The sequence below is a fragment of the Arachis ipaensis genome, chromosome B9 (assembly GCF_059453495.1).
Source record: "Arachis ipaensis isolate K30076 ecotype BB chromosome B9, ASM5945349v1, whole genome shotgun sequence".
In the NCBI taxonomy this organism is placed as follows: domain Eukaryota; kingdom Viridiplantae; phylum Streptophyta; class Magnoliopsida; order Fabales; family Fabaceae; genus Arachis; species Arachis ipaensis.
Genome location: NC_142444.1, coordinates 12,285,140 through 12,309,819, shown reverse-complemented (window position 1 = coordinate 12,309,819; position 24,680 = coordinate 12,285,140). Strand labels below are relative to the sequence as shown.

At 31.0% G+C, this 24,680-nt stretch overlaps 5 protein-coding genes across 6 annotated transcripts; all 5 read right to left on the bottom strand.

Annotated features, from left to right (window-relative positions):
* Nucleotides 1-8,775: 8,775 nt before the first annotated feature.
* Nucleotides 8,776-11,427, bottom strand: LOC107617219 (2-alkenal reductase (NADP(+)-dependent)). The gene is made up of 5 exons (XM_016318974.3): nt 11,084-11,427; nt 10,157-10,334; nt 9,724-9,890; nt 9,487-9,569; nt 8,776-9,387 (listed from the first exon to the last, which is right to left on the bottom strand). The coding sequence occupies exons 1-5, from the start codon at nt 11,306-11,308 to the stop codon at nt 9,009-9,011; spliced, it is 1,032 nt and encodes a 343-aa protein (XP_016174460.1). The 5' UTR covers nt 11,309-11,427; the 3' UTR covers nt 8,776-9,008.
* Nucleotides 11,428-14,843: 3,416 nt separating this feature from the next.
* LOC148543760 (uncharacterized) lies at nt 14,844-15,908 on the bottom strand. Its single transcript, XM_088498705.1, has one exon. It carries the CDS (start codon nt 15,906-15,908, stop codon nt 14,844-14,846), a length of 1,065 nt encoding a protein of 354 aa, XP_088354831.1.
* Nucleotides 15,909-15,917: 9 nt separating this feature from the next.
* On the bottom strand, nt 15,918-16,499 carry LOC148543759 (uncharacterized). The gene has a single exon (XM_088498704.1). The coding sequence runs from the start codon at nt 16,497-16,499 to the stop codon at nt 15,918-15,920; it is 582 nt and encodes a 193-aa protein (XP_088354830.1).
* A 667-nt stretch (nt 16,500-17,166) lies between these two features.
* Nucleotides 17,167-18,469, bottom strand: LOC148543758 (uncharacterized). Its single transcript, XM_088498703.1, has 3 exons — nt 17,998-18,469; nt 17,755-17,912; nt 17,167-17,658 (listed from the first exon to the last, which is right to left on the bottom strand). The coding sequence occupies exons 1-3, from the start codon at nt 18,467-18,469 to the stop codon at nt 17,167-17,169; spliced, it is 1,122 nt and encodes a 373-aa protein (XP_088354829.1).
* Nucleotides 18,123-24,307, bottom strand: LOC107617222 (uncharacterized). Of its 2 annotated transcripts, XM_016318977.3 has the most exons (7): nt 24,155-24,307; nt 23,733-24,061; nt 21,420-21,554; nt 20,480-20,536; nt 20,047-20,139; nt 19,168-19,606; nt 18,123-18,917 (listed from the first exon to the last, which is right to left on the bottom strand). In XM_016318977.3, exons 2-7 carry the CDS (start codon nt 23,755-23,757, stop codon nt 18,602-18,604), a joined length of 1,065 nt encoding a protein of 354 aa, XP_016174463.2. In that variant the 5' UTR covers nt 23,758-24,061; nt 24,155-24,307; the 3' UTR covers nt 18,123-18,601. The 2 variants fall into 2 exon arrangements, 1 of the variants encoding a protein (XP_016174463.2); XR_015899083.1 differs by lacking the exons at nt 18,123-18,917; nt 19,168-19,606; nt 20,047-20,139; nt 20,480-20,536; nt 21,420-21,554 and adding an exon at nt 20,558-21,415.
* Between the last annotated feature and the right edge of the window lie 373 nt (nt 24,308-24,680).

The following is a 24,680-nucleotide window of genomic DNA, read 5'->3' as shown; positions in this document are numbered from 1 at the left end:
TCTCCATACTCAGAACCATGACAGTGCCAAAGAATCTATTATTTTTCTTCATCTGGGACACACCTCCGGATAATTCCATCTGAACACCTTTTAAAAAGGTATGGTTCCTCCCAAATGTAGTACTTTGCATCAGTCAATAGCTTCTTCACTTGTTGCCTACTGTACTCCCTTGGGATAAAATTCATGGCCTTATAATTTGCAATGTCTGCAAACCATGGAGCCTGCTGAATAAGGAATAATTGCTCATCCGGAAATGTCTCAGTTACAGCTGTGGGTGGTTGCACTCCTGCTTCAGGCTCAATTCTGGAGAGATGGTCAGCTACTTGATTTTCTGACCATTTCCTGTCTTTTATCTCAATATCAAACTCCTGAAGGAGCAACACCCATCTGATTAATCTTGGTTTAGAATCCTGCTTGGTTAGAAGGTACTTCAAAGCAGCATGGTCAGTATAAACAATAACCTTAGAACTAAGTAAATAAGACCTAAACTTATCAACATCATACACAACAGCTAGTAATTCCTTTTCTGTAGTTGTGTAATTTTTTTGAGCATCATTTAACACACGACTGGCATAATAAATGACATGTACAAGCTTACCATGCCTCTGTCCTAAAACAGCTCCTATAGCAAAATCACTAGTATCACACATTAATTCAAATGGTAAATCCCAGTCAGGGGGAGCTATAATGGGAGTAGAGGTAAGGTTTGCTTTCAGAGTTTCAAAAGCATGCAGACAATCAGAATCAAAGACAAAAGGAACATCAACAACCAACAGGTTGCTCAATGGTTTAGCAATTTTAGAAAAATCATTTATAAATCTTTTATAAAATCCTGCATGACCCAAGAAACTCCTAATTGCCTTAACATTAGTTGGCGGTGGTAATTTTTCAATTACCTCCACCTTTGCTCTGTCAACCTCAATTCCCTTACTTGAAATCCGGTGTCCAAGAACAATGCCTTCTGTAACCATAAAATGGCATTTTTCCCAATTTAAAACAAGGTTTGATTCTTGACACCGTTTCAAGACAAGAAATAAATGTTTAAGGCAGGATTCAAAAGAATTACCAAAAACAAAAAAAGTCATCCATAAATATCTCAATAAACTTTTTAACCATATCAAAAAAAATTGAAAGCATACACCTCTGAAAAGTTGCTTGAGCATTGCAAAGTCCAAATGGCATTCTCCTGTAGGCAAATACTCCAAAGGGGCAGGTGAATGCTGTCTTTTCTTGATCTTGAGGGTCCATTGTAATTTGATTATATCCAGAATATCCATCTAGAAAACAATAAAAAGCATGACCAGCTAACCTCTCAAGCATCTGATCAATGAAAGTGAGGGGGAAATGATCCTTCCTTGTAGCAGTGTTGAGCCTCCTGTAATCTATGCATATTCTCTATCCTGTGACTGTTCTTGTAGGAATAAGCTCATTCTTTTCATTCTTGATCACTGTCATCCCTCCTTTCTTGGGAACTACCTGCACAGGACTTACCCAAGGACTGTCAGAAATAGGGTAAATAATACTTGCTTCTCATAATTTTATTACCTCTTTTTGGACCACCTCTTTCATAGTTGGATTGAGTCTCCTTTGTGGTTGCACAACTGGTTTGGCATCATCTTCAAAGAGGATATTGTGCATACACTTGGTTGGACTAATCCCTTTCAAGTCACTAATGGTCCACCCAAGAGCTGTTTTTATGGCTCTTGAGCACTGAAACAAGCGCATTTTCCTCTTCAGGCTTCAGAGAAGAGCTAATAATTACTGGATATGAATCATTTCCACCCAAGAACACATATTTTAGAGAAGGGGGTAGGGGTTTGAGCTCAAGCTTGGGGCTTTCTCCTCCTTGATTGGCGTGTTCATCAGCTCCTTTTGGGGTGGTGAATCGTCAACTTCAACTAATTCACACTCAGAAATAGGATCCAGAACATCATTAAGTACTTCAGTTTCCAGTACTTCTTGAACAAGTGGTTCAATAACATCTATTTTCATACACCCCTCAGAATCATTGGGGTGTTTGAGGGCTTCAAAAACATTTAGGACCACCTGTTCTTCATTGACCCTCAGGGTTAATTCACCCTTTTGCACATCAATCAGAGTTCTACCTGTAGCTAAAAATGGTCTACCAAGTATAATAGAGGGTTTTACCTCCTCTTCCATGTCTAATATAACAAAATCAACAGGGAAAATAAATGGTCCTATTTTAACAAGTAAATCTTCAACCACACCCACAGGTAATTTAATAGAAAGATCAGCAAGTTGAAGAGAAATACGAGTGAATTTTACCTCCTCAATTTGAAGCTTTTTCATTACTGAAAGTGGCATGAGATTGATACTAGCTCCAAGATCACATAAAGCTCTCTGAATACCGACTTCTCCAATGGTGCAAGGAATGACAAAGCTCCCTGGGTCTGGCATCTTCTCAGGAAGGGTGTGTTGAATAATAGCACTGCATTCCTTGGTTAACACCACGGTTTCTTGCTCCTTCCAATTCCTCTTGTGGGTCAACAACTCTTTCATAAATTTAGCATAGAGAGGCATTTGCTCCAGAGCCTCTGCAAAAGGAATGTTAATCTGCAGCTTCTTGAAGACATCTAAAAATTTAGAGAATTGCTTTTCTTTGGACGCCTTCTGAAGCCTCTGAGGATATGGCATTTTTGGCTTGTATTCAGGGGCCTTTGGTAAGGTGGGATAAGTGTCAAGAGAGTCAGGAAATGGGTTGTCTAAACGTTTAGGAGGGGCGTGCTCTACTTCTTCCTTCTTCTCTTCTGGAGCTTCCTTTTCAACTAGATCTTCATTGACCTTAGTCTCAGAACCAGCTACCTTACCACTTCTCAATTGAATGACCTTGTAATCTTCTCTTGGGTTCACCACTGTATCACCAGGGAATGTATTTGAAGACCTTTCAGGTAATTGCTTGCTCATTTGACCCATTTGCACCTCCAAGTTTCTAATGGAGGCTCTGGTTTCTTGTATGAAACTCATCATCATCTCCCATTTAGAATCTTCTTGGGATTTAGAATTTTCCTGTTGAGGTGGTTGTTGTTGCTGAGACTGAAATTGGCGGTTATTATAGTTGTTTTGTTGAAAACCGCCCTGAGAACTATTGTTGAAGTTCTGAGGTCTCTGAGGTTGATCTCTCCACCCAAAATTTGGGTGATTCCTCCACCCCTGATTGAATGTCTTAGAATAGGGATCATTGTTGGGATTTCTAGGACCACTCCCCATGTAATTCACCTGTTCAGAAGAAGGTTGAGCATAATCATAATCATCATTTTGCATGAAGTTACCTGCCATGTCATAGGAGACTTCCTGTGGTGGATTTTGGGTGTTGATAGCTGAGACTTGCATGCCACCCATCTGTTGAGTAAGTAGATTTATTTGCTGAGATATCAGCTTATTTTGAGCAAGAAGAGCATTAACAGCTTCTACTTCCAACACGCCTCTCTTCTGAGGGGTCTCAGAGTTCACAGGATTCCTGTTAGATGAGTATAAATATTGGTTGCTTGCAACTAATTCAATAAGCTCAATAGTCTCCTCTGGTGTCTTCTTCTTGTGCAGTGAACCGCCTGCAGAAGTGTCTAGGCTCATCTTGGACATCTCACCCAAACCTTCATAAAAGATATCTAGTTGGGTCCATTTGGAGAACATGTCCGGAGGGCATTGCCTAGTCAGTAGCTTGTATCTCTCCCAAGCTTCATAAAGAGTTTCACCCTCCTTCTGCCTGAAAGTCTGAACCTCCAATCTAAGCTTAGTCAGCTTCTTTGGTGGGAAAAATTTAGTGAGAAATTCTGTAACAACCTTTTTCCAAGTATTCATACTCTCCTTTGGTTGGGAATCTAGCCATAACTTTGCTTTATCTCTCAGAGCAAACAGGGAGAGCATCAGTTTGTACACCTCTGGGTTCACTCCATTTGTCTTCACAGTATCGCAAATCTGCAGAAAATCATATATAAACTGGTTTGGATCTTCATGAGGAAGTCCATGATACTGGCAGTTTTGTTGCACCAGGGTAACCAATTGTGGCTTCAACTCAAAGTTGTTTGCAGCTATAGGAGGTACCACAATGCTTTTTCCATAAAGATCCGCAGTAGGGGCAGAATAAGAGCCAGGCACTCTCTTCTGTTGATCATCCCCATTCGAATTTACCACATTAGCATTAGCATTATTATTTGCCATAGTGGATTCTGCAGCTTTGCAAAGTCTTGCTTGTTGTAAACGCCGCCTGAAAGTTCTTTCAGGTTCAGGATCAAAATCTAAGAGATGTTCTTTGTCTCTATTCCTGTGCATACACAAGCAGAAAATAAGAAAAAATGGGACTCTCTACGTCAGAGTGCAGAGAAGTCCCTGTGAGGTAACCTGTGTAAAATAATAAAATAAAAATACTAAATAAATAAATAAAAAAATTCGAAAATTTAAAGAAAAAAATAAACAGAAAAATTAAAATAAAATTAACTGGGTAACACCAAACTTAAATTCAAAAATAAAAAAAAATAAATTTTTAGTGCTATTTTATTTAATTATATATATATTTTGAAAGTAAAAAAAAAATACGGTATAAAGGGGAGGGGGGAAACGTAAACGAAAGGGAAAAGAAAAAAAATTAACGTAAAGAAAAGAAAAAAACAAAATAACGTAAGAAAAATGCAAAATAAAAATTAATGATAATAGAGAAAAATATAATAAAAAAAATTATCTAATTTAACCAATCAAACAACGAATAGTTGTTAATCACGGTCAATCCCTGGTAATGGCGCCAAAAACTTGGTGTAGTATTTATAACCCACAAACTAACCGGCAAGTGCATCGGGTCGTACCAAGTACCTTACGTGAGTAAGGGTCAATCCCACGAGGATTGATGGATTAAACAACAATAGTATTTGATAGGCTTAGTTAGACAAACAGAAAAGAGTAATTGAGAGTTCAAAAGCATTAAATAATAAAGAAGAGTTTGAAGACAGACATGTGAATAGGTGAGGAATAAAATATTGAGAAAGTAATTAAGGTTTCAAAGTTATCTATTTTTTGGATTGACTTTTCTTATTAACTAATTTTAATCATATAAAATTTAATTCATGGCAAACAATTTGTGACTAGACCCTAATTCTTTAGACCTTTCTAGTCTCCTCTAAAATTCATCAACTGCCAATTCCTTGGTCAATCAATTCCAATTAGAGGGTGATGATCAAATTCTAGTTTATATGCCACAAGAATCCTAATTATCCAAAAATAAAGGAATTATATGTCACGTATCCCGTTAAAATACAAACAATTAGAAATTCAGGATAATATGTTTTCAAGCTATTGTTCAAGTATAGAGCTTTTCCAAGTTATACAAGAACTCAAATAGAACATGGGTCATACTTCCGTTCCACCCAAATTCATAAAATAAAAAACGAAAACAATTATTGAAATATAAATCAAAACATGAAATAAAATAGAAAAATAATATTATCAATCCATACAATAGATAGAGCTCCTAACCTTAACAATAGAGGATTAGTTGCTCATGGAATATGGAATGTCAATTTGTATGGAATAATGTTGTTGAATGTTCTTTTGGAACCACCTATTGGGATCCCTTTTATAACTAATCCTAATAATTTAAAAATCAAATTTCTAAAATTAAAATTAAAATAATATCTTTTCCTAAAATAAGATTTGAATTTAAATTCGAATTAATTAACAAGTCTTCAGCTGATGGGTGGGGACCACTTGATTTGTCCCTTCTGCAGCTTCTAATCTGTGATTTATGGGCTAAGAACTGGGTCAAAACAGCCCAGAAATCGCCCCCAACGTTTTTCTGCGTTTTCTGCACGTGGCGCATGTCACGCGTACGCGTCGGTCACGCGTTCGCGTCATTTGTGCAGATTCCAGTCCACGCGTTCGCATCAGGCACGCGATCGCGTCATTGCGATTTCCTCCATTCCGCGCGGTCGCGTGAGCCATGCGTCCGCGTCGGTATTTGCTGGTCATCTCCTTGGTTTCTTCTCTTTCTCTGTAGAAACTTCATCAAATCCATCCGAATGCTACCTAAAATGAATAAAATTGCATAAAACTCAAAATAGCATCCATAGTGGGTAAAATATAATTAATTCTTAATTAAACTCAACAAGTTAGATGCAAATTCACTAGGAAAAGATAGGAAAGATGCTCACGCATCAGTATGTGTGCTGATAAGTTCTGCATAATTCAAAACTCTTCATCTTCCTCCTCATCATCTTCTGCTACTTCTTTTTTTTTTCATCATCATCACCATCTTTTTTTCTTTTTTTATTTTATAATTCATCTTTTCCTTTTTATTTTACTTTCTCAAGTTTCTTCGTATTTTACTCTCTTAACAAGAATAAAAACAAAAAAATCAAACAAATAAAAAGAAGAAACACATAATGCTGCAAAATTACTTAGAAGATTGTGAACTTACATTTATTCAACTAAAAGAAAGAAATAAATAAGGAAAAAAAGAAGAAGAAAAAATGCAGCATTAGAGGAAACATTTTTCTGTATTTGCAGCAAATTTGGGTGTAATACGAAGATATTTGAGTGTATTATTTAAGAATTTTGGTGTATGTGTGCTGATAAGTTCTGCATAATTCAAAACTCTTCCTCTTCATTCTCCTCATCTTCTAATGCTTCTTCTTCATCTTTTTATTTCATTTTTTCATAATTTTTTTTGAATTCAGTTTCGCAACTTCTTTCACTTTTCGCGATGATTTTCAGAGACTTTTGAGAGATTTTGATTTTTATTTGAAATTTGAGCGTTGCAGTTTTGATTGAGGAAAAAAAATTGTTTGCCGTTATTCAAGAGTTAAGAAAGCGCATGTTTACACGCAATCTACACTGAAAGTCGTTTTTGTTGAATTTAGACCAAAAAAATTTGTGTATGTAACATATCTCCCGCTTTAAAAAAATACGAAAAAGTATAGGTAATTTTTTAATTTAAAAAAATATGCTTTCAGTATCTGCACTATGCACATTCCTTTTCTTTCTCTTTTTTTTTTTCTCTTTCATCACATTTTGTCTAAAGAAAATTTTCAAAAAAAAAAAGCATAATTCTTTTTTTTCTCTTAATGGATTTTTTTATTGACTGCAGTTGACTACACCCTTAATTGATTACCTAACAAAATTAGTTACCTAACAAAATTAAATATTTTATATACCTCAAGATCTTTAAATTACCGAGTCTTTAGCTTACCACCAAACTATGATACTTCTTAATAATAAATATACTATTTAATTAATATATTATAAAAAATATAATTAAATTATTTTATATTATTTTAATTTATAACTACTTAATTTTAAATTCATTATATTTTTTTATTATAAATAATTATTATTATAAATATAAATTTTATTAAACACCTAAAAAAAATTACAAATATTTTTAGTAATTATAACATAATTTTTTTTATGATTATATAATATTTATTAACGTTATTTTTTTAATAATTGCACATAGTATATAACAATATAATAGGTATAGAATTAATCAATTAATTATTAAAATTTAAAACAATAATGATTATTTTGGTATAAAAACAAAATGAAAAAAATATTTATTGTGAAGAAGAAAATATTAAAATTTTATATAATTATTTAATTGAGATTGGTTCTATCAATTCAATTAATAACTTATCGGTTAAATTAATAAACCAACAAACTAATAACTTAACCAGTTCAGTTCTGACAACTATGATTTATGGAACTAACATCCCATTATCCTATTATGTTAGAAAAATTTGAGGAACCAACTACAATATAAGCCAACATCTTTTTATTTCTAATTTTGAAATTCTTAAAATTAGAATAGTGGGATGTTTTTTATTTTGGTAATGTATATTTTTTGTCCCTAATATTTGCAATTTTCTTCAAAAATATCTCTAGCTTTTAGTTACATTCAATTTTGTCCCTAACTTTTTTATGAGTCAAAATTATCCTTAGGGACAAAATTGAAAACTTCTAAGGGTAGTTTTAACACAAATAAAAAATATTAGGAATAAAATTGAATTAATCGAAAACGTTAGGAACAAAATTGAATGAACTTAAATGTTAGAGATATTTTTGAAAAAAAAATCACAAACATTTGGGACAAAAAATATACTTTATTATTTTTTTTTATAACGAACCTATTTTTTAATTAGTTAGTTTTACTTGTCTACACTCCTAATTAGTTCTCTAGAAAAACTTGTACCGTTAATTTTTACGATACCATTTACAAATACAATTTTCAATAAATTTATTCTTCTGTGGTTAAGAATGATTTTCGGTAGAAAAATATTACTGAATTTTTGTAACAGTTTTGTTCTCAACAGTATATACATATTCTTTGACCTTACTTCATATTCAAAAATCGAAAATATTTGATAATCAAAATAAATTAATCAAAATTTATCTTATTTATCATTCATTAATTATTATAATAATTAATAAATATTAAATAAGATAAGTTCTCGTGTTTTTTTTATTTCGCTAATATTACCGGAGAGACATTAATGTAGTCCTTAAAACATTGAATATGTATTATTAAAGACTAAAGTATCTGATTTTTCCCTTTATCTTCCCACCACTCATACAACATTATGTGATTGCTGCACTATTTTTTTTATCAAATAATGTTTATGCATTGTAGCATTTGTTTCCACTCAAGCTCACTGTTTTAGATATGAGAAATTCTTGGAAATCAGTCACTTTTAATATTTTTTGTCATTATTTTACCAACACAAATATTAAATTATTTTTAACAAGTAAATTTTATTAATTTATGTGTATAAATTTTAAAAAATTTAAATGCAAATTCTATTAATTCATGTGTGTAAAACAATAATAAATATAAATGCAAATTATATATTTAATGTGTACAAAATGTCTATAAATATGAGTACAAATTATTACTGACCAAATACTAGTAAAAAATGATAATATTTGCTGGCTATGTAACATTGCTCTTCATATAGATAGCATAAAAGAAAGAAAGAAAACCAAGCATCTTGCTGATATTGCTGCTATCATTCACGGGCAAGAACAAGAACTTGTTTGCCAACATTGCGACCATTAAAAAGGCCAACTAAAGCAGCAGGGCCGTTTTCAAGTCCCTCAGCTATGTCTTCCACATACACAATCTTCTCTTCTTTGATTTTCGGCACCACATACTCCACCAACTTGTGATACATCGGATAGTAATCGGTGACAGCAAGACCTTGCATACGAATCCGCTTCATTATGAGATTTCCCAGATTTGTTACCCCTTCAGGTTGAGCACGATTGTACTGCGAGATCATTCCACATACCACTATTCGGCCATGGACTCTCATATTTAGAAGCACAGCATCAAGTGTCTTCCCTCCAACGTTCTCAAAGTAAATGTCAATGCCTTCAGGGAAGTATCTGTTTTATAAAATGGTGAGAGTCAATATTATTCACTAGTGGGTAGTTGTTCAAAGGAAACTTTAACTCAAAGGCAGTTCAAGTTTTTATATCACAAACCTTTTCAATGCAGCATCGAGGTCAGGCTCTTCCTTGTAGTTAAAAGCATCATCGAATCCGAATTTATTCTTCAATAAATCCACCTGGTTGTAGAAAGATTAGTATTCAAGTGAAAGAATGTGAGCAACTCTAAAATGAAATAGCTTTCAGGTCTTGCCAATCATATGCTTTACAACATGTGGGTGAGGGGAGTTGATACAAGATAGGATTATTTGCAAACAATTTGATGAATAATACCTTGTCTTTACTTCCAGCACTTCCAACGACATAGCAACCGGTCAATTTCGCAAACTGGCCAACAAGTTGACCAACTGCACCAGAGGCTGCAGAAACAAAAACTTTCTCTCCTTTTTTAGGAAGCCCAACTTCAAAGAAACCAGCATAAGCAGTCATTCCTGGCATACCTGCAATCATAACAATAACAGGTTAAGCAACCCAAAAGGCAAAACAATCTCTGACAAGCAGTAAGGTATTGGTTCCAAATGAGTACAAAAGGTTATTTGATTTTCATTTCTTCCATATCATAGCTGGTCAGCCAAATACTCTATAACGAATAATGATCAATTCCAGCATTGCAAGTATAGTTAAGGGTTGCAGTTGCATATTATATTAACATCAAGTGTTTCATTCACCAAGAATCAATAAGAACTAGCTGTGGAAAGTTACATACCAAGAATTCCAGTATAGTATGAAAGTGGAACATCAGTGTGCTCGATTTTGAAAAGAATTCGAGATGAGGGGACCAAACTGTACTCTTCCCATTTAGTAAACCCCCACACCAAATCACCCTTCTTGTAATCCGGGTGTCCGGATTCCAGGACTTTAGCCACCCCATATCCAAATAATGGCTGCAATAATGCAACAATCAACAGTTAGTAGCTACATAAATTTATGATTGAAATAGAATCATCAACAGCAGAACAATGCTAAATGAATTGCTTCTTAGATCAAACGGCAAAACCAATTGTTTGGAATTTTGCAAAGTACCAACACAATTAAACCATGAAATTTTTCTTTTCACAAATTGTGGTTGATTTACTCTTCTCATTTCTTTTTCCTTTTTACAAACTTGTTTCCTATTTTAAGGTGGAAATTCAGGTGCAGTTAATTTTATCTGAAATTAATAGCTGAGAGCTATTAGATGACAATTTAATCAAACTTATCAAATTATTTATCGGTTCTCAGTTATCAACTTTACATAAATTTAACTGCAACCCTATTTTAATTGGATGAAAGTTGAAACAATGCTGTAAGTAAATTATTACTCTGATAAGTGATAATAACACGGCCACTGATGTTGGTTATTGATAACACAACATGAAGTAGTCTCAATTTTCTTCAGATATCATTCACTTACCTTCAAAATTGGTGACAAAGTCTAGAAACTTCCAAGCATACAGCACTTCAATTCATATTCTCAACAAGATTTCGCAGCTACTACTAATTTAAACACTAATCTAGAAATAGGTCACAATTATCAACTTTATAATCAAATTCCTGAGTTTTGGTTCCTCAATTACAATGATACGTAGCGTGAATAGCAAGGAAAAATTAACAGAATTTGCCAAGTGAAAAAAGAGGGAAAAAGAAAACTTACAGAGCCAGGGGCATATGGAAGGAACTTCTCAAGGATTCCTATGTCGCTCATAAGGTTTCGCATGAAAGGATCACAAGACAAATAGAGATTCTTGAGAAGGATCTCATTGGAACCTTCTGGAAGCTTGAGAGTGATGGTGTTTTCAACTAAGTCCAAGTCTGATTCCTTAAGGAAACCGGTGACATAATCCTTCAAAACCACTTGCTTGTTCTTCACTTCCGCCATTGATGGTGTCTCTCTCTTCTCTCTTTCACGCTTCCAATTATATTTATAACTTGCAAGATTTGCGTCATTGCTTACGATCTTAAGACAAGATAATACCAATTCACGTCACTATGATCATACTTTCAGTGTGAATGTTCTACCCTCTTCATTTATTTTCAAATTTTAATGCGCTGACTTCTAACTTCTGTGCGGAGGTTGCTACTTCGCTAATAAATTAAGGATTTAAAATCTTGACGATAAAATTACAAAATAAATTTTTTTTAATAAATTTATTATATATAAGATACATGTTAACTAAATTTATAAATTAAATTTAATTAATTAGTAAAATAAATACTTAAATAGGCAAATATAGACATAGTCTCCTATGCTATGGTCAGCAAAGAGTTAAGGACCTAAGGCAATCATTATTTAGTGTTTGGTAGATTTTAAAGAAATCTATTTTTAGTTATATACGACAATGAAATGTCACATATCAGAAAGTGTAAAAGGTTTTTATGAGTGACACCGAATTTGAGAACACAAACATTAAACAAATAATACTACTGGTTATAATTGAACCGATAATGAAATCAGTCAAGTTATTAGTTTATTAATTTATTGATTCAACCGAAAAATTATTAATTGAATTAATAAAATCGATTTTACGTAAATAAAAATATAAAATAGTCAAAAATTTAAAATTAAAATTTTAAATATATATTTACTAATATTTTATAAAAAAATTATGTCTTAAATTTTTAAAGTCACCAAAAAAATTTTAAATTTTAAAAATAACTAATATAAAAATAAACATAAAATTTTTCAGTATTACTATAATAATATTTTAATTTGACACAATAAGAATAACAATTAATTCATAAAACTTATCATCTAATTATAATATCAGTAGATTTTAATACTAGCATCAAAACAGATAATTTTAATCACAATACTAACGTTAAAATAGATTAAACATATTAATAAATTTTTAGTAACATTTATATTTATATTAATAATTGTACATAACTAAAATATAATTAATTCAAAAAATAGAGAATATAAAATTAAATTAAATTAGATATTTATAAAATTTAATTGAATGTTTAGTATATAATTAATTTTTGTCATATATGTAATAGAAAACAAAATAGCTGAGTGACAAGAAAGGAGTGCCTCAGTTAGGAGGTTCCCAGTTTGAACCTTCCCTTATTCGTCAGTGCCAACTAGCATTGGTTCTTAATTTAATTTAATTCTTTAATTATTTTATCTTATTATTAGAATATAAGGTACGGGTTAAGTTAATCTTAGTTAATATACTAATACTATGAGTAGGCAAAACATCACAATTAAGTGAATTAGTTAGAGGCATCATTTGGCCCACTAATAATAAGTTAATAACAGTCTAATGCATTCATGCATCTATCTAATTAATCATGAACATTTACAAATAGGTTAATAGATTTTAATATTATTATCTTACAATTGAGTGGGTTTAATTTAAACGTAAAAATAAAAAATACGTGATGGATATTATTTCACACTGATGAACTTTATAAAAGACTTTATTTTTAATAAATTTATTAATATATAATTATTTATATATTTTATCTTATCGTCTTAAATTTTTAAAAAAAATAATTTATTTTATGATGTGGTATTAAAAATTTTATGATCCAAATATTTAGAGTTTTATCTTTTTATCCAAAAAAAATTAAAAAAAACATATAAAAAAATTTATATAAAAATTTAAACAAATTTAAAAAATGCTCTTACTTAAAAGAGTAATGCTACACATCTGTTAGAAAGATAAGAGAGAACAATAAAAAAAATTGAATGTATTCAAATTATATGGAATAATACAATATAAAAAGATATTTATAAGTGTTAAGAGAATCGAAATAATAAATACGTAATATTCTATAATAAATATTCACATATGCTACATAATTTTAATAAATGCTAATTGATTCTAATATACTAGTCAATAGCCCGTACAATTGCACGGTCATGATACGAAAAATAAATAATTTGATATTTTAATTAGAATGAATAAATACAATTAGTTAAAATAGAACGCGCATGTTACTTTATGCCTATGATGCACGGACACTGACACGGACACGGGACACGACACGACACGGGACACATCGACACGCGAATTTTAAAATCTTACATGACACGGGGACACGCATATATATAAAATATAAAGTATTTTTTAGATAAATTGTAATGATATTTTAATATTTTATTGATATTAAAATATAAATTAAATTTTTTAATTATTTTTAATGTCTTATTTTAATTATATCAAGTATTTAAAATATTTTTTGTTTTAATAAATAATAATATATACTATATCTAAATTTATTTTAAGAATATATGTTAAGAATAAGACTGGACACGCCGACACGTGATGGTATTTAGGTGTGTCCAAGCGTGTCCGGAGAAAAATTTTTTATCTTTTTATTAAGACACGGTTGGACACAACAGACACGCGTGTCGGACGAGTGTCGGTGAGTGTCGTATCCGAAATGTGTCCGACATGCGGACAAGATAACTCAGCGAAGTGTCCGTGCTTCATAGCTTTATGCATTTATAAATAACCAAAAAAATATATATAACAAAATGCATACATATTAAAAAATAATGAGTGAAAGATATATTAAACAAAATAGAGACAGAATAAAAAAAATAAAAAAAAAGAAAAAAAAGAAAAAAAAGAAAAAAAAAATAAAAAAATTAAAAGAAAAGGATGAGAAATAGTAAAGTATAAATTTAGTAATATACATTCCATGAATTTTTTTCATAAATTCAAAAATTATTTAACTTTTTTAATTTGGTCAAATTTAAAAAGTGTGAAAAGATTATATGTAAGCATGTAATACATTAATTTGGTATTTTTTTTATAATTATCTTTTTTTAATTGTAAATACATTATACTATAACATTCTAAAATGTTTTTCAATTCTCTGTTAGTAATTTACCACAAAAATATAAATAAAAAATAAAACAGATAGAGAATCAAAATTAAAATCGTAATAATAATTGGTGGAGAGTGGCTACTCTCTTTTTTCTGATGTGGAGGTGAGAGTGAATTTAGAATTTTAGAATTAATGGGTTATTAATTTTAAGGAATTTGTTTTGTTAATTATTTATTAATTATTATTAATTGTTATACATATTAATATTAATATTGGTAAGAATTTTTTATTTAATTTTAAAAAAATGTGCATTGATATTTAAAAATTAATAGTAAAATATAATTTTTATTAAAGAAATTTTGGTAAAATTAAAATTTAATAAATAAAAAATTATTGAAAAGTATATTAAGAAAAAATATTTTACTAATTAAAAAACTTTTTAAAGATATTTTCGTAAATATACAATTTAGTAAATAGAAAAATAATTTGTTAAAACGTATTTGAATAAACTGAATCTTATAAAATAGGTTAACATTCTAATTTATCTTTATATTTAATACAATAAAGCAGTATCATTACAAAAAATAACCACAACATAAAATAACATTAATATAAAAACAAAACAAAATAAATTATAAAATCTTATCAAATATTTCTTTAAATACGATATTTTGAGTTAAAATAGAATCATCATTTTCCTCGCCAGATACCAAAATTCTTAAACCATCTTTGCTCTTTACTCGAGAAATAGCGACATAAAGTTGACCATGAGAAAATACCGGTCGACGCAAGAACAGTCCAACACTGGATAGAGTTTGACCTTGGCTCTTATTGATAGTCATTGCAAAACACAAGTTTATAGGAAATTGTCTCCGTTGAAATTTGAAAGGTATCCTAGCATCACTCGGAATTAAATTCATCCGAGGAATGAAAACTTTATCTCCAATGTGACTCCCTGAGACAATCTCAGCTCCAATCACATTTGTTCCTAGATCTCTAACAATAAGGCGAGTACCATTGCATAAGCCACCAGCTGGATCAATATTTCTCAACAAAATAATAGGCACGCCTTTCTTCAATTTCAATGAGTGATTCGGTAACCCTGAACATTTTATTTGATTCAAAAACTCAGTATTTATCCAATCAACATCAACGTCACAATAAGCATCACTACCACATATAGAATCAGCACTTAGATACTCTTTTTCTGCCCCAGGTAGCAATTGAACAATGTGATCATTGATTTCTTCAACAATTTCTACTGTTGGAGCTAATATGGCTCTGTCTTGGAAAAAACCAGTATCATCAAAGTTTCTAACTATGTCAGGATAAATTGCATTTATAATATCATCAACTGGATTATCAGAAGGAAAAATCAGAAACTCATTTGGAATTTTAACTAAAAGCTTTTTGTTAATTATTGTCCCAATACGCCCTTCTCCAATCTGAAGAATCCAATCGGAAAACCTTTTCAATTCGTCCAAATTTGATTGATTTGTAGCACTTTCTAATCGCATATTTTTTGTCAACGTCAACACTTCAAAGTGCTTCCAAAGAATTGAAGAATTGATTGATGCCATAATAATCTCAGCACGAGAAGCTTTAGGAATAACAGGCAAAACCTGTCGAAAATCACCTCCAAGAACAATGATTTTTTCCCCAAAAGGTAGATCTTTGTAAGACACTAAAATCGACATCATTATGTCTCAAAAACTTCTGTCTAAAGCTTCAAATGCCAACTTGTTAGTCATTGGAGCTTCATCCCAAATAATCAGCTCAGCAAGCCGAATTAAATCAGCCTTAGGACTATTTTTCGGAATTCTACAAATAGTATCTTCATTCAATTCAAGTGGGATACCAAACATAGAATGAGCTGTCTTACCACCAGGTAACAATAATGAAGCAATTCCATTTGAAGCAACATTAATAACAATTCTTCTTTGAGAACGCAATTTGGCAGATAAGAGTCTATACAAAAAAGTTTTTCCAGTCCCACCAAACCCATAAATGAAAAGCAACCCATGTTCCTTGTTAGTAACACAATGTATAATCCTATTATAGATTGACTTCTGTTCTTCATTCAACTTTGAAAAATTTGAATCGTGTTCTTCAAGCATCACAGAAATGTCATATTCCAATTCACGCAACACCATAGAATTACTAAATTCTGAGACCAAATCAACATTAGGAAGAGGCATACCAGCAAAATCTCTTAATGATTTTCCATTGGCCTGTAGCAATTTCTCTATCTCTATTAGACAAAATGTTTGTAACTCTTCGTCAGTCATTGTTATTCCTGCAATATATTTTTTTTCAGTTAGTAAATTCATCAATATATCAAAAACTTATATTGTTTGAAAATTTTCCCTATCATGCTATGTATGTATTTCAAACTTTGTGCATATCACTTTCTATTTATTTATTGTTAAGAGTTTTTCTTAATCCTATAAATAAAAAAGATAAACTAAAGATTAAGTAAATATCTGGAAAACGAAGCTCACTTCGTTTGTAATAAATGATATCATCAGATAAATATTTCCAAGTTTGATTCCAAACTAAAACGGGCCTAGAGACAAAATCAGATATTAACAATGAAACAAAAAGTTTTCTCAATTGGGCGCCAGAAGATAACTCAGCTGCTTCATTAATGGCCAAGACAAACTCATTATCATCTATTAAAAAACCCATAGCAGAACATGCCTCTTGGAATGTATCATATAAAACAGAATTGACAGTCTTTATACTTCGAAAACTGGTGCATTCTCTTTGCACATTGAGAAGCATACGCATATAAAATAGCTCACCAGTTGAAGGATGAACAAAACTCAATCTTCCTATAGAAAATCCCCTTCTTCTTGGTTTTCACTGTCGAGATTGTAAATCATAAACGAATTTACTTGGGAACTCAACATATGTTAGTGTTCGCCCTTCAACATATGTTCGATTAGCCATCATTCAAGCAGTAAACATTGTCATCAAATCTCTATTTCTTATTAAAACAGAGCCAATAGTATCATGATCATCGAACACAACATGCTGCTGATTAGGTAAATGAAATGTGAGTCTTTGCATAGGTGGCCATCTATGATGAATTTCATATGCAAAAGTTTTCCACATTGATTCACAAGGTGAAAGATACCGACAATCATAATACTGTTTGATCTCATCAACCACTTCAAAAGAATGAGTTGTCTCAGTTGAATGACTAATGGTTGCAATTACACGATCTGGACCCTTGTTAATGTACTTGAAAAGATACTTTATAACATTTGACTTGTTGCAAAATTCCAAATTGATATGAGCCTGGTACTTCATCAACAATAATGGATTATATGGAACAACAAATCTATTATCAAGATCAACACCATGACTTTTAACTGTAACACCAATATCTCGACGCTTGTAAATAGGATAACCATCTTCATCAAAACTCGTATAATTAACAAACTGCTTCGGATAAAACTTGGATCATCTTCCATCTTTCATGCATGGAGAAGTTGGTCTTACCCTACCACAAGGGCTATGAATCATGTATTTACTAACCACACTATACAAATGTGGAAACTTCATAGGATTAGAAAGTTCTGCACAAATCAACTCATCAACAATTTTAATATTCTGCAATCTATTCCTTCCATCAAGCCAAAGTAGAATATGTGCATGTGACAAACCTCTTTTTTGAAACTCAATTGTATACATACCTAAAAAGTAAAAAAATATCTGAAAATATAGAAATTTTTATAAGTAAGCATAAATTTAATATAGAATTCTCTATATTCGATATACCTGCATTAAGAGGACCAAAAAAAACACCATTCTTAAGATCATTAAGAAGACACTTCATATTAGCATGAAAGACTCGGCAAGCAATGTCTGGCCGATTAGCAATTGGAACTTGATCACGATTAGTATATCTTTGAAACTCAGGCCAGTTTGGATTGCAAGTAAGGGTAAGAAATAGATCTGGATACCCAAAATGTTTACAAATAGCCATAGCATCTTGGCAATTATTAAACATGTAACGTTTACCACCAGTGAAGGAAGAAGGCAAAATCACTCGAGTACCAATTGATGATGCTTCAGTATCACCGCATCGCATAGCTTCTTCAATACCTTGTAAGACTTCTCCTCTAATTGTGCTCTGTTTTTTCCTGATTTCATAAAGCCTCTGTGACTCAATCATAGAGAATGAATCAACAACAAACTGTTGGAACAATCTTCTAGACTTATGAATAATGCTATCATCATGCTCTCTCATTTGCAAACGAAAACAGATAAATTCTCGCACAGACACTCTAGTCCTTCTCCCTGCAACATTTATATCTTGAATATCTCGATAAGGAATACCCAATTGATAACCATCTTCCCCGTAAGGAAAAAGCAAGGGATATTACAATGGCCAGTATAAAGCATGTGTCTCATATATTCTTTGAAGTTGGCCAGCTACAGATTTAACAATGACATCACGACCAGTATCAGAAGAATCAAAATCACCAACAACCAAAGCAGCAACTTCATCGCACGAAGGATAATTATAAACTCTTCGATCACGTTCTCTTTGACTAAACAATTTCAAAGAAAACACCTCAGACGGGTGATTCTCATGGAATTCTCTCACTCTTCTAAATGATTGTGCTATGGGATTGTGTTGATCAATCATTTGGGTCAAATCAATTATCAACTGTCTATCTATATTTAAACTTTGCCTATAATTAAGAAAAATAGTAACACAATATTACTAAGTAATTTTACTTAAAATGAAGAAACATGCATTTTTTATAATTAGAATGAATCTTAACAACAATATTTAAACAATAAGATACGAACATTTTGATTATAATAATCAAAGTTACATTCATATTAGTATCTTACCAACTAAAAATTAAATTGAAAATAAAAGAAACAAATTAGAATTACAAACAATCATAACAAAATTTTTGTAAGAGTTGACCTTACCCAAATATTCCTTCTCTATGCGTTAACTCATGTTCTGTGTCATATATGTATAATTGGACAAATTTTGGAACTTGACCAGCCTGAGGTAATAAACTTTCAATCCTATGATAATTTTGGCCACTTATGATGAATTGTGGTGGGCCAGTTCCATCATTCACTGAGTCTATTACTTTACCACCAAAAGAAGTGAAAGCAAACATACTATTATAATACCGAATTTTCTTCTGAAACAGTAAAGACTTACTATCATGACCATGAATCAAAATATATAATAAATTTGGAGCTTTCTGAAGATACGGTAATTGAATTTTTCCTTGAAAACAACAAAGTGCAAAAAGAGGCTGATTAATTCTTGACCATTTTTCAACCCGCTCTAGTAACCAAAACGACGCACCACAATATAGACAAGTATACACAGGATCACCAATATCGAGACAACCTACAAAAATGAATAAAAAATTTAAATAATAAACAAATCCTTACAAATTTAACTAAATAAAAAATTATATTAAATGAAGACTTAAATGCTTCTTAATTTTTTTTTACTTAAAAAAATATACCAGTAAAACAATTAAAGATTCAGAAATTATTCACTGGATACTCATTGTCTATAAATTGAAAATATAAATATTTAATAATAATAATAATAATCTAACCAAATTTGAGACACTTATATTGAAAGTATTTAAAATCAATGAATACTATTTTTTATCATATTATATTTGGTAAAAAAAATGTCATAAAATTTATTACGACCAGAATATTGAAATTATAAAGGAACATAACGTGACTAAATATACTGAATGAGTAGATTATATCTAAATTAATACGAAAAATGCAAATTCCATAAATAAATCAATTATAAGTATACTGAAATACCTTGAATTTCACTTTGTGAAAAAAGTGGATGATCAATAGGAGACCGAAGCTCATTCCAAGAATTTACAGTAGGATCATGTATTTCAGAGTCATCTTGATTTGGGTTTTTATTATAAAACAAAAAAACTTATTATAAATAAATCAAATATAAAGATATACACGTCAAAGAAATATTTAAACAGACAATCATGAATTATGAATTTATTAATAACTAAATGCATAATAAACAACATAAAAAAATAAAATATACAAAAATTAATTCAATAATGAAATATATAAACCAAAATAAATAGACAAAAAATATAAACATGATAACAATGATTAGAAAAAAGTCCTTTTTATATTTTAAAATAATTAAAAAAATAATGTAAATAATAACTATACTTTCTAAGTTAACGAAGAAATTAGAAAATTTGAAACAATAAACTCATACCTGATAATATGAAATTGGCATTAATAATTGGAGTATCTTGCAAAATAATTGATTCCTCTAAAGAAAAAAAAAAGAACTTTAAATGTAAAATTAAAACTATGGGAAGATCAAAAAAATTAAATAGGTAGGTTAATAAATACCACATACAAATATATTTGAACTTAAAATAAGAGAAACATTAGAAGTAGGAACAACATCAAACAATAAAGCATAGAAATCCAACCAATGATATTAATTGAACACCGATTTTATAATAGTAACAAACATCTGTAATGAAAAGATGTAAATTTTAATTTCTTTCAAAAAAATCCAAAAGTGAATATAGCAAAACTGGCCTCTTCTATCTTCAACTTGTTGCCCTCTCTTTCTCGTTAAATAATTTTTTCTATATAATCTTGCAGTAGCATAAGATTGAGACATTTTATGAAATTTTAACCAAGCTAAAGGAATTTAGAACCAACTAATATTCACTATAATGGTATTTCGAATAAAGTAGTACTTTCTTTTTAGACACCACTTCAGTTATATATAACCCAAAAAAAAAAGAAATCAAAGAACCCCCATAAGTTCATTTGAAGAGAATGAATGAGAATGAAAGAGTGTAACTTGTTTTCTCACTGCATACACTTATAACCTTGACTTTCAGAAAATAAAATCAGTATAAGTAGAAACGCTTTTCAGAATACTCTTAAAGCATGGAAGTAATGCAGCAGACTTGTGAAACTTAGCATCCAATTTATAGACAGAGAAATGAAACCAATTCAGGATTTAAATTATAAAATTTGAACCATGGAGGGAAAAAAATAAAAGATCATTGTGTATATAACACTCACTTTGAAATTAAGGACCACGCTGGAAAGAAGGATGAGCACTGATTATGAGGTAAAACAGTATGAATGACCATCACATCATCGAAAATTTGACAGCAATCAACACCTACCAATCGAATGTGCAGAAGGCAGATAATCATCCATCCGAAGAATGAAGAGCAGGAGATCTGACGTGATTTGTAGAAAGGGAAGGTTTTTCCTTTTTGAAAGAAAATCTATCACCAGAGAGGCCATAAAAGTACTTGCTAATGCGATTGATTTGCAATAAATGACAAAGGGGAGTTAGTCACAAGTAACAATACCTACTCTCATTGACCAAATAACTTTTTTGATAGAATAATAGAAGATAGTACTATTTGTTATAGAAGATGATGTCATTTCTCCCATCAAACCACCAAAATCTGATTTTTCATGTGAGGGTACTCAGAAAAACAGGAAAGAGAATCACTTTCCCCACCTAACCACACATCCAATCCATTTTTTGTTTTTGAAGAAAAATTCAAAAACCAACATCCCATCATAACTTCGAAACTGACAAAATAAAATGAGAAAGCAACAACTTTGACTGACATCAGAATCATGTATAAAAGAATGAGATGAGATCACAAATAACATCATTCAAACTAACATCCCATCACAACTTCAGAAGAATGGAATTCACATTATATTTTTAACAATTTGAAACATATAATAATAAAAATACAACCTCACCTCCCTAGAACTGATTGAGAAACAATCTATACATACTATGATTTGATGAGCACTTTAACAAAAACTAACTCCCATCACAACTATTAGATCTAAATTACTAAAAAAGAACCACTAAATTTGTCTAATTACCACTCAAAACTAATCAATGAAGTATAAAATGAGAAATTGAATTAACTATAATTTGATGAGCACTTTGACAAAAATCAACTCCCATCGCAGCTATTAGTTCCAAATTACTAAGAATAAAAGAACACCAAATTTATCTAATTACCACTCAAAACTGACCAATGAACTATAAAATGAGAAACTGAATTAATTAAGAAGCTTATACGCTAAACACCACAATACATATATACTAATGATATCAGCATGACAATGTGCAAAACCAACAACCTTATAACAATAAGCCTAATCCAACCACGATTATCAAGAAAAACATAGGATATATAAAAGAACTGATTTTGAACAGATAGATAGTAAAACATATGATGATATGAAGGAACTACATTATTCATAAATGAAATTGAACATATAAACTACATTCATATCAAAATTACATGATTCTAGCAATAAATCAATGAAATTGTGGGAATCACAAAGTCATTTATGAATGGCTCCCGAAGCACCAAAACATGATGAAATTTCAAGAAATTGAATAAAATTACAAAGAGGGAGCTGAAATTAAAGAAAACAATAGGAGAATATGACAGAATCATATTACATTCTTCTTTAATATTTCTATAAAAATGAGAAGAGAAGGATGAAACTCTTTTCTCAGTCAAACTGAGAGAGAAAAAGTGAAGTACAATATGATAAGAATGAATGAAGACATTCTCCTAATGCATCTAAAACAACTTTGCATAACCTAATAAATAGCATACATGCTTGAAATCACATGAACAGAATCTTCTCTCACACCAAAGACCATAACAATAATAAAATTCAACAAATGTGTATCTAACCAATCACATCAACTACACAATTTCTCAGGTTACTTTCTATCAAAATGAACTTGTATCTATAGAGAAAAACTACCTACCTTAATTGCCCTAACCTCCTAACAATGACTTCATCCTAAATTTCACAGCAATCAACCACTAAAAAATTCAAAGGCTATTCACTTAGCCATAGCTGATGAGATACTGGGTATGATATTCTCATTCTCATTCAAGAGGAAAGTACACTATTTATATATACTTATCTCAATTCATGTGATATATTAGCATTTTTAAATAAATGAAATGACCTTTAACCCATGATCTGATTTAGCTCTTTCACTTAAAGAAAAGAAAATTGACTTCCAAGACACAAAACTTATATCCAATTGTATTTAATCTGTAATCTATCTCTAGTATCTAATAATAGATATTGATACATTGATATCGATGTCAGAGAAGGCATTTGAAAGAAAACTAATAGATTCCTCATAATTCTTGATATAAAGCCATGCAAGAATGACTAATATAGTAATACCTCTGATAAATAATCCAACATAATTCCTAATATTTAATTAAAAGCAAAACACAAGCTACAATAACCATAGCAAATTAGATTCAATTGATAGAGAAAAGAAAATGCAGTTAACCCAGAAAAAATTATTAGCTATTTTCTGTTAATTTTTTGTATAGACATATAAAGCTCGAGAGATATTGATTTTGAATAAAAGGAAAAGATCATAAAAGGAAATCAATGATAGAATTAACCCATCATACCCTGGTCTTCAACTTCCAGCCTCATCAATCTCCGAATTTGCCACTCTCCTGTTCTTCACAGACCGATAGAACTCCTCACAAAACTCATGAAACTTTGTGTCGGAATCGAAAATTTCTCTATCGGAGAATTATCCTTCAGGAACCTCTGATCACATTGGAGTAGGTGGAGCATCAGTGGCTGTGGCAAACCGGGAACAATGCACTGGCGGGGTATCGAAGGCGGACGGCATGGAAGAGTTCAACGACGATGATTGCGGCGAGAAGCATCGCCAAGGGAGAAGAAGGTGTTGCTAGTTGGGCTTGAAGGGGAATTGTTGGAGATGAAGGACCTGAAACCAAAAAGGTTTAAATAAAAAATAAAATTAAAAATATTACAAAATGGAAAGAAGACGAAAGAGAAGAAGAAGAAAAGAGCTGCGTACCATTGTTGATGGGTGAAGAATCATAAGCCATAGCTGTTTTTCTGTCTTCCTTACCTCTTCTTCTTCCTAACCTCATTTCTTTATTTCCTTCGTTGGACTCTTGGGCTTGAATTTTGTCCGAAAAAGAAAAATCAAAAAAAGAAAAAGTGGGTTAGAAATAACTCTCTTGCTGTCGTACATACCTATTACAATTACCTAATCCCTTTGACTATAGATTTTGAAATCTAATAAATCTATTCTATGAATAGACTGTAAAAACAAAAAGATAAAGAAGAGAATTTTTTTCTAAGAAAATTTTAAATTCTATGAAAATTCTACCTCGGTGATGTTTCCTCTTGAATTCTAGTATGTATAGATTCTAACATCTCCTCAAATTTAAGTGGCACACTTGAGTTTGAAACTTATTTAAAACAACGAAATAAAGAAAAAAATGGTAGAAAACTGATAGAACGGATACAGACGAAACTGCCGCAAGGAAGCGCAGACGGAACTGTCGAAAGAAAACACAGACGAAACGACTACAAGT

Bases quoted from the DNA above. Each gene is read 5' to 3' on its own strand.
- LOC148543760 (XM_088498705.1), bottom strand. From the start codon at position 15,908: ATGTCGATTTTAGTGTCTTACAAAGATCTACCTTTTGGGGAAAAAATC.
- LOC107617219 (XM_016318974.3), bottom strand. From the start codon at position 11,308: ATGGCGGAAGTGAAGAACAAGCAAGTGGTTTTGAAGGATTATGTCACC. The intron at 10,335-11,083 runs GTAAGTTTTCTT...GCATTATTGCAG, and splicing joins TTCCATATGCCCCTGGCTCT to CCATTATTTGGATATGGGGT. The intron at 9,570-9,723 runs GTATTATTCATC...TTCTACAACCAG, and splicing joins GTGCTGGAAGTAAAGACAAG to GTGGATTTATTGAAGAATAA.
- LOC148543759 (XM_088498704.1), bottom strand. From the start codon at position 16,499: ATGACTGACGAAGAGTTACAAACATTTTGTCTAATAGAGATAGAGAAA.
- LOC107617222 (XM_016318977.3), bottom strand. From the start codon at position 23,757: ATGAGGCTGGAAGTTGAAGACCAGG. The intron at 19,607-20,046 runs GTATTTCAGTAT...TCATTTTTGTAG, and splicing joins TTCACAAAGTGAAATTCAAG to GTTGTCTCGATATTGGTGAT. The intron at 18,918-19,167 runs GTAAGGTCAACT...TCTTAATTATAG, and splicing joins CATAGAGAAGGAATATTTGG to GCAAAGTTTAAATATAGATA.
- LOC148543758 (XM_088498703.1), bottom strand. From the start codon at position 18,469: ATGAGAGAGCATGATGATAGCATTATTCATAAGTCTAGAAGATTGTTC. The intron at 17,913-17,997 runs GTATATCGAATA...TTTACTTTTTAG, and splicing joins TTTTGGTCCTCTTAATGCAG to GTATGTATACAATTGAGTTT. The intron at 17,659-17,754 runs GTTAGTAAATAC...TATCCGAAGCAG, and splicing joins TTCCACATTTGTATAGTGTG to TTTGTTAATTATACGAGTTT.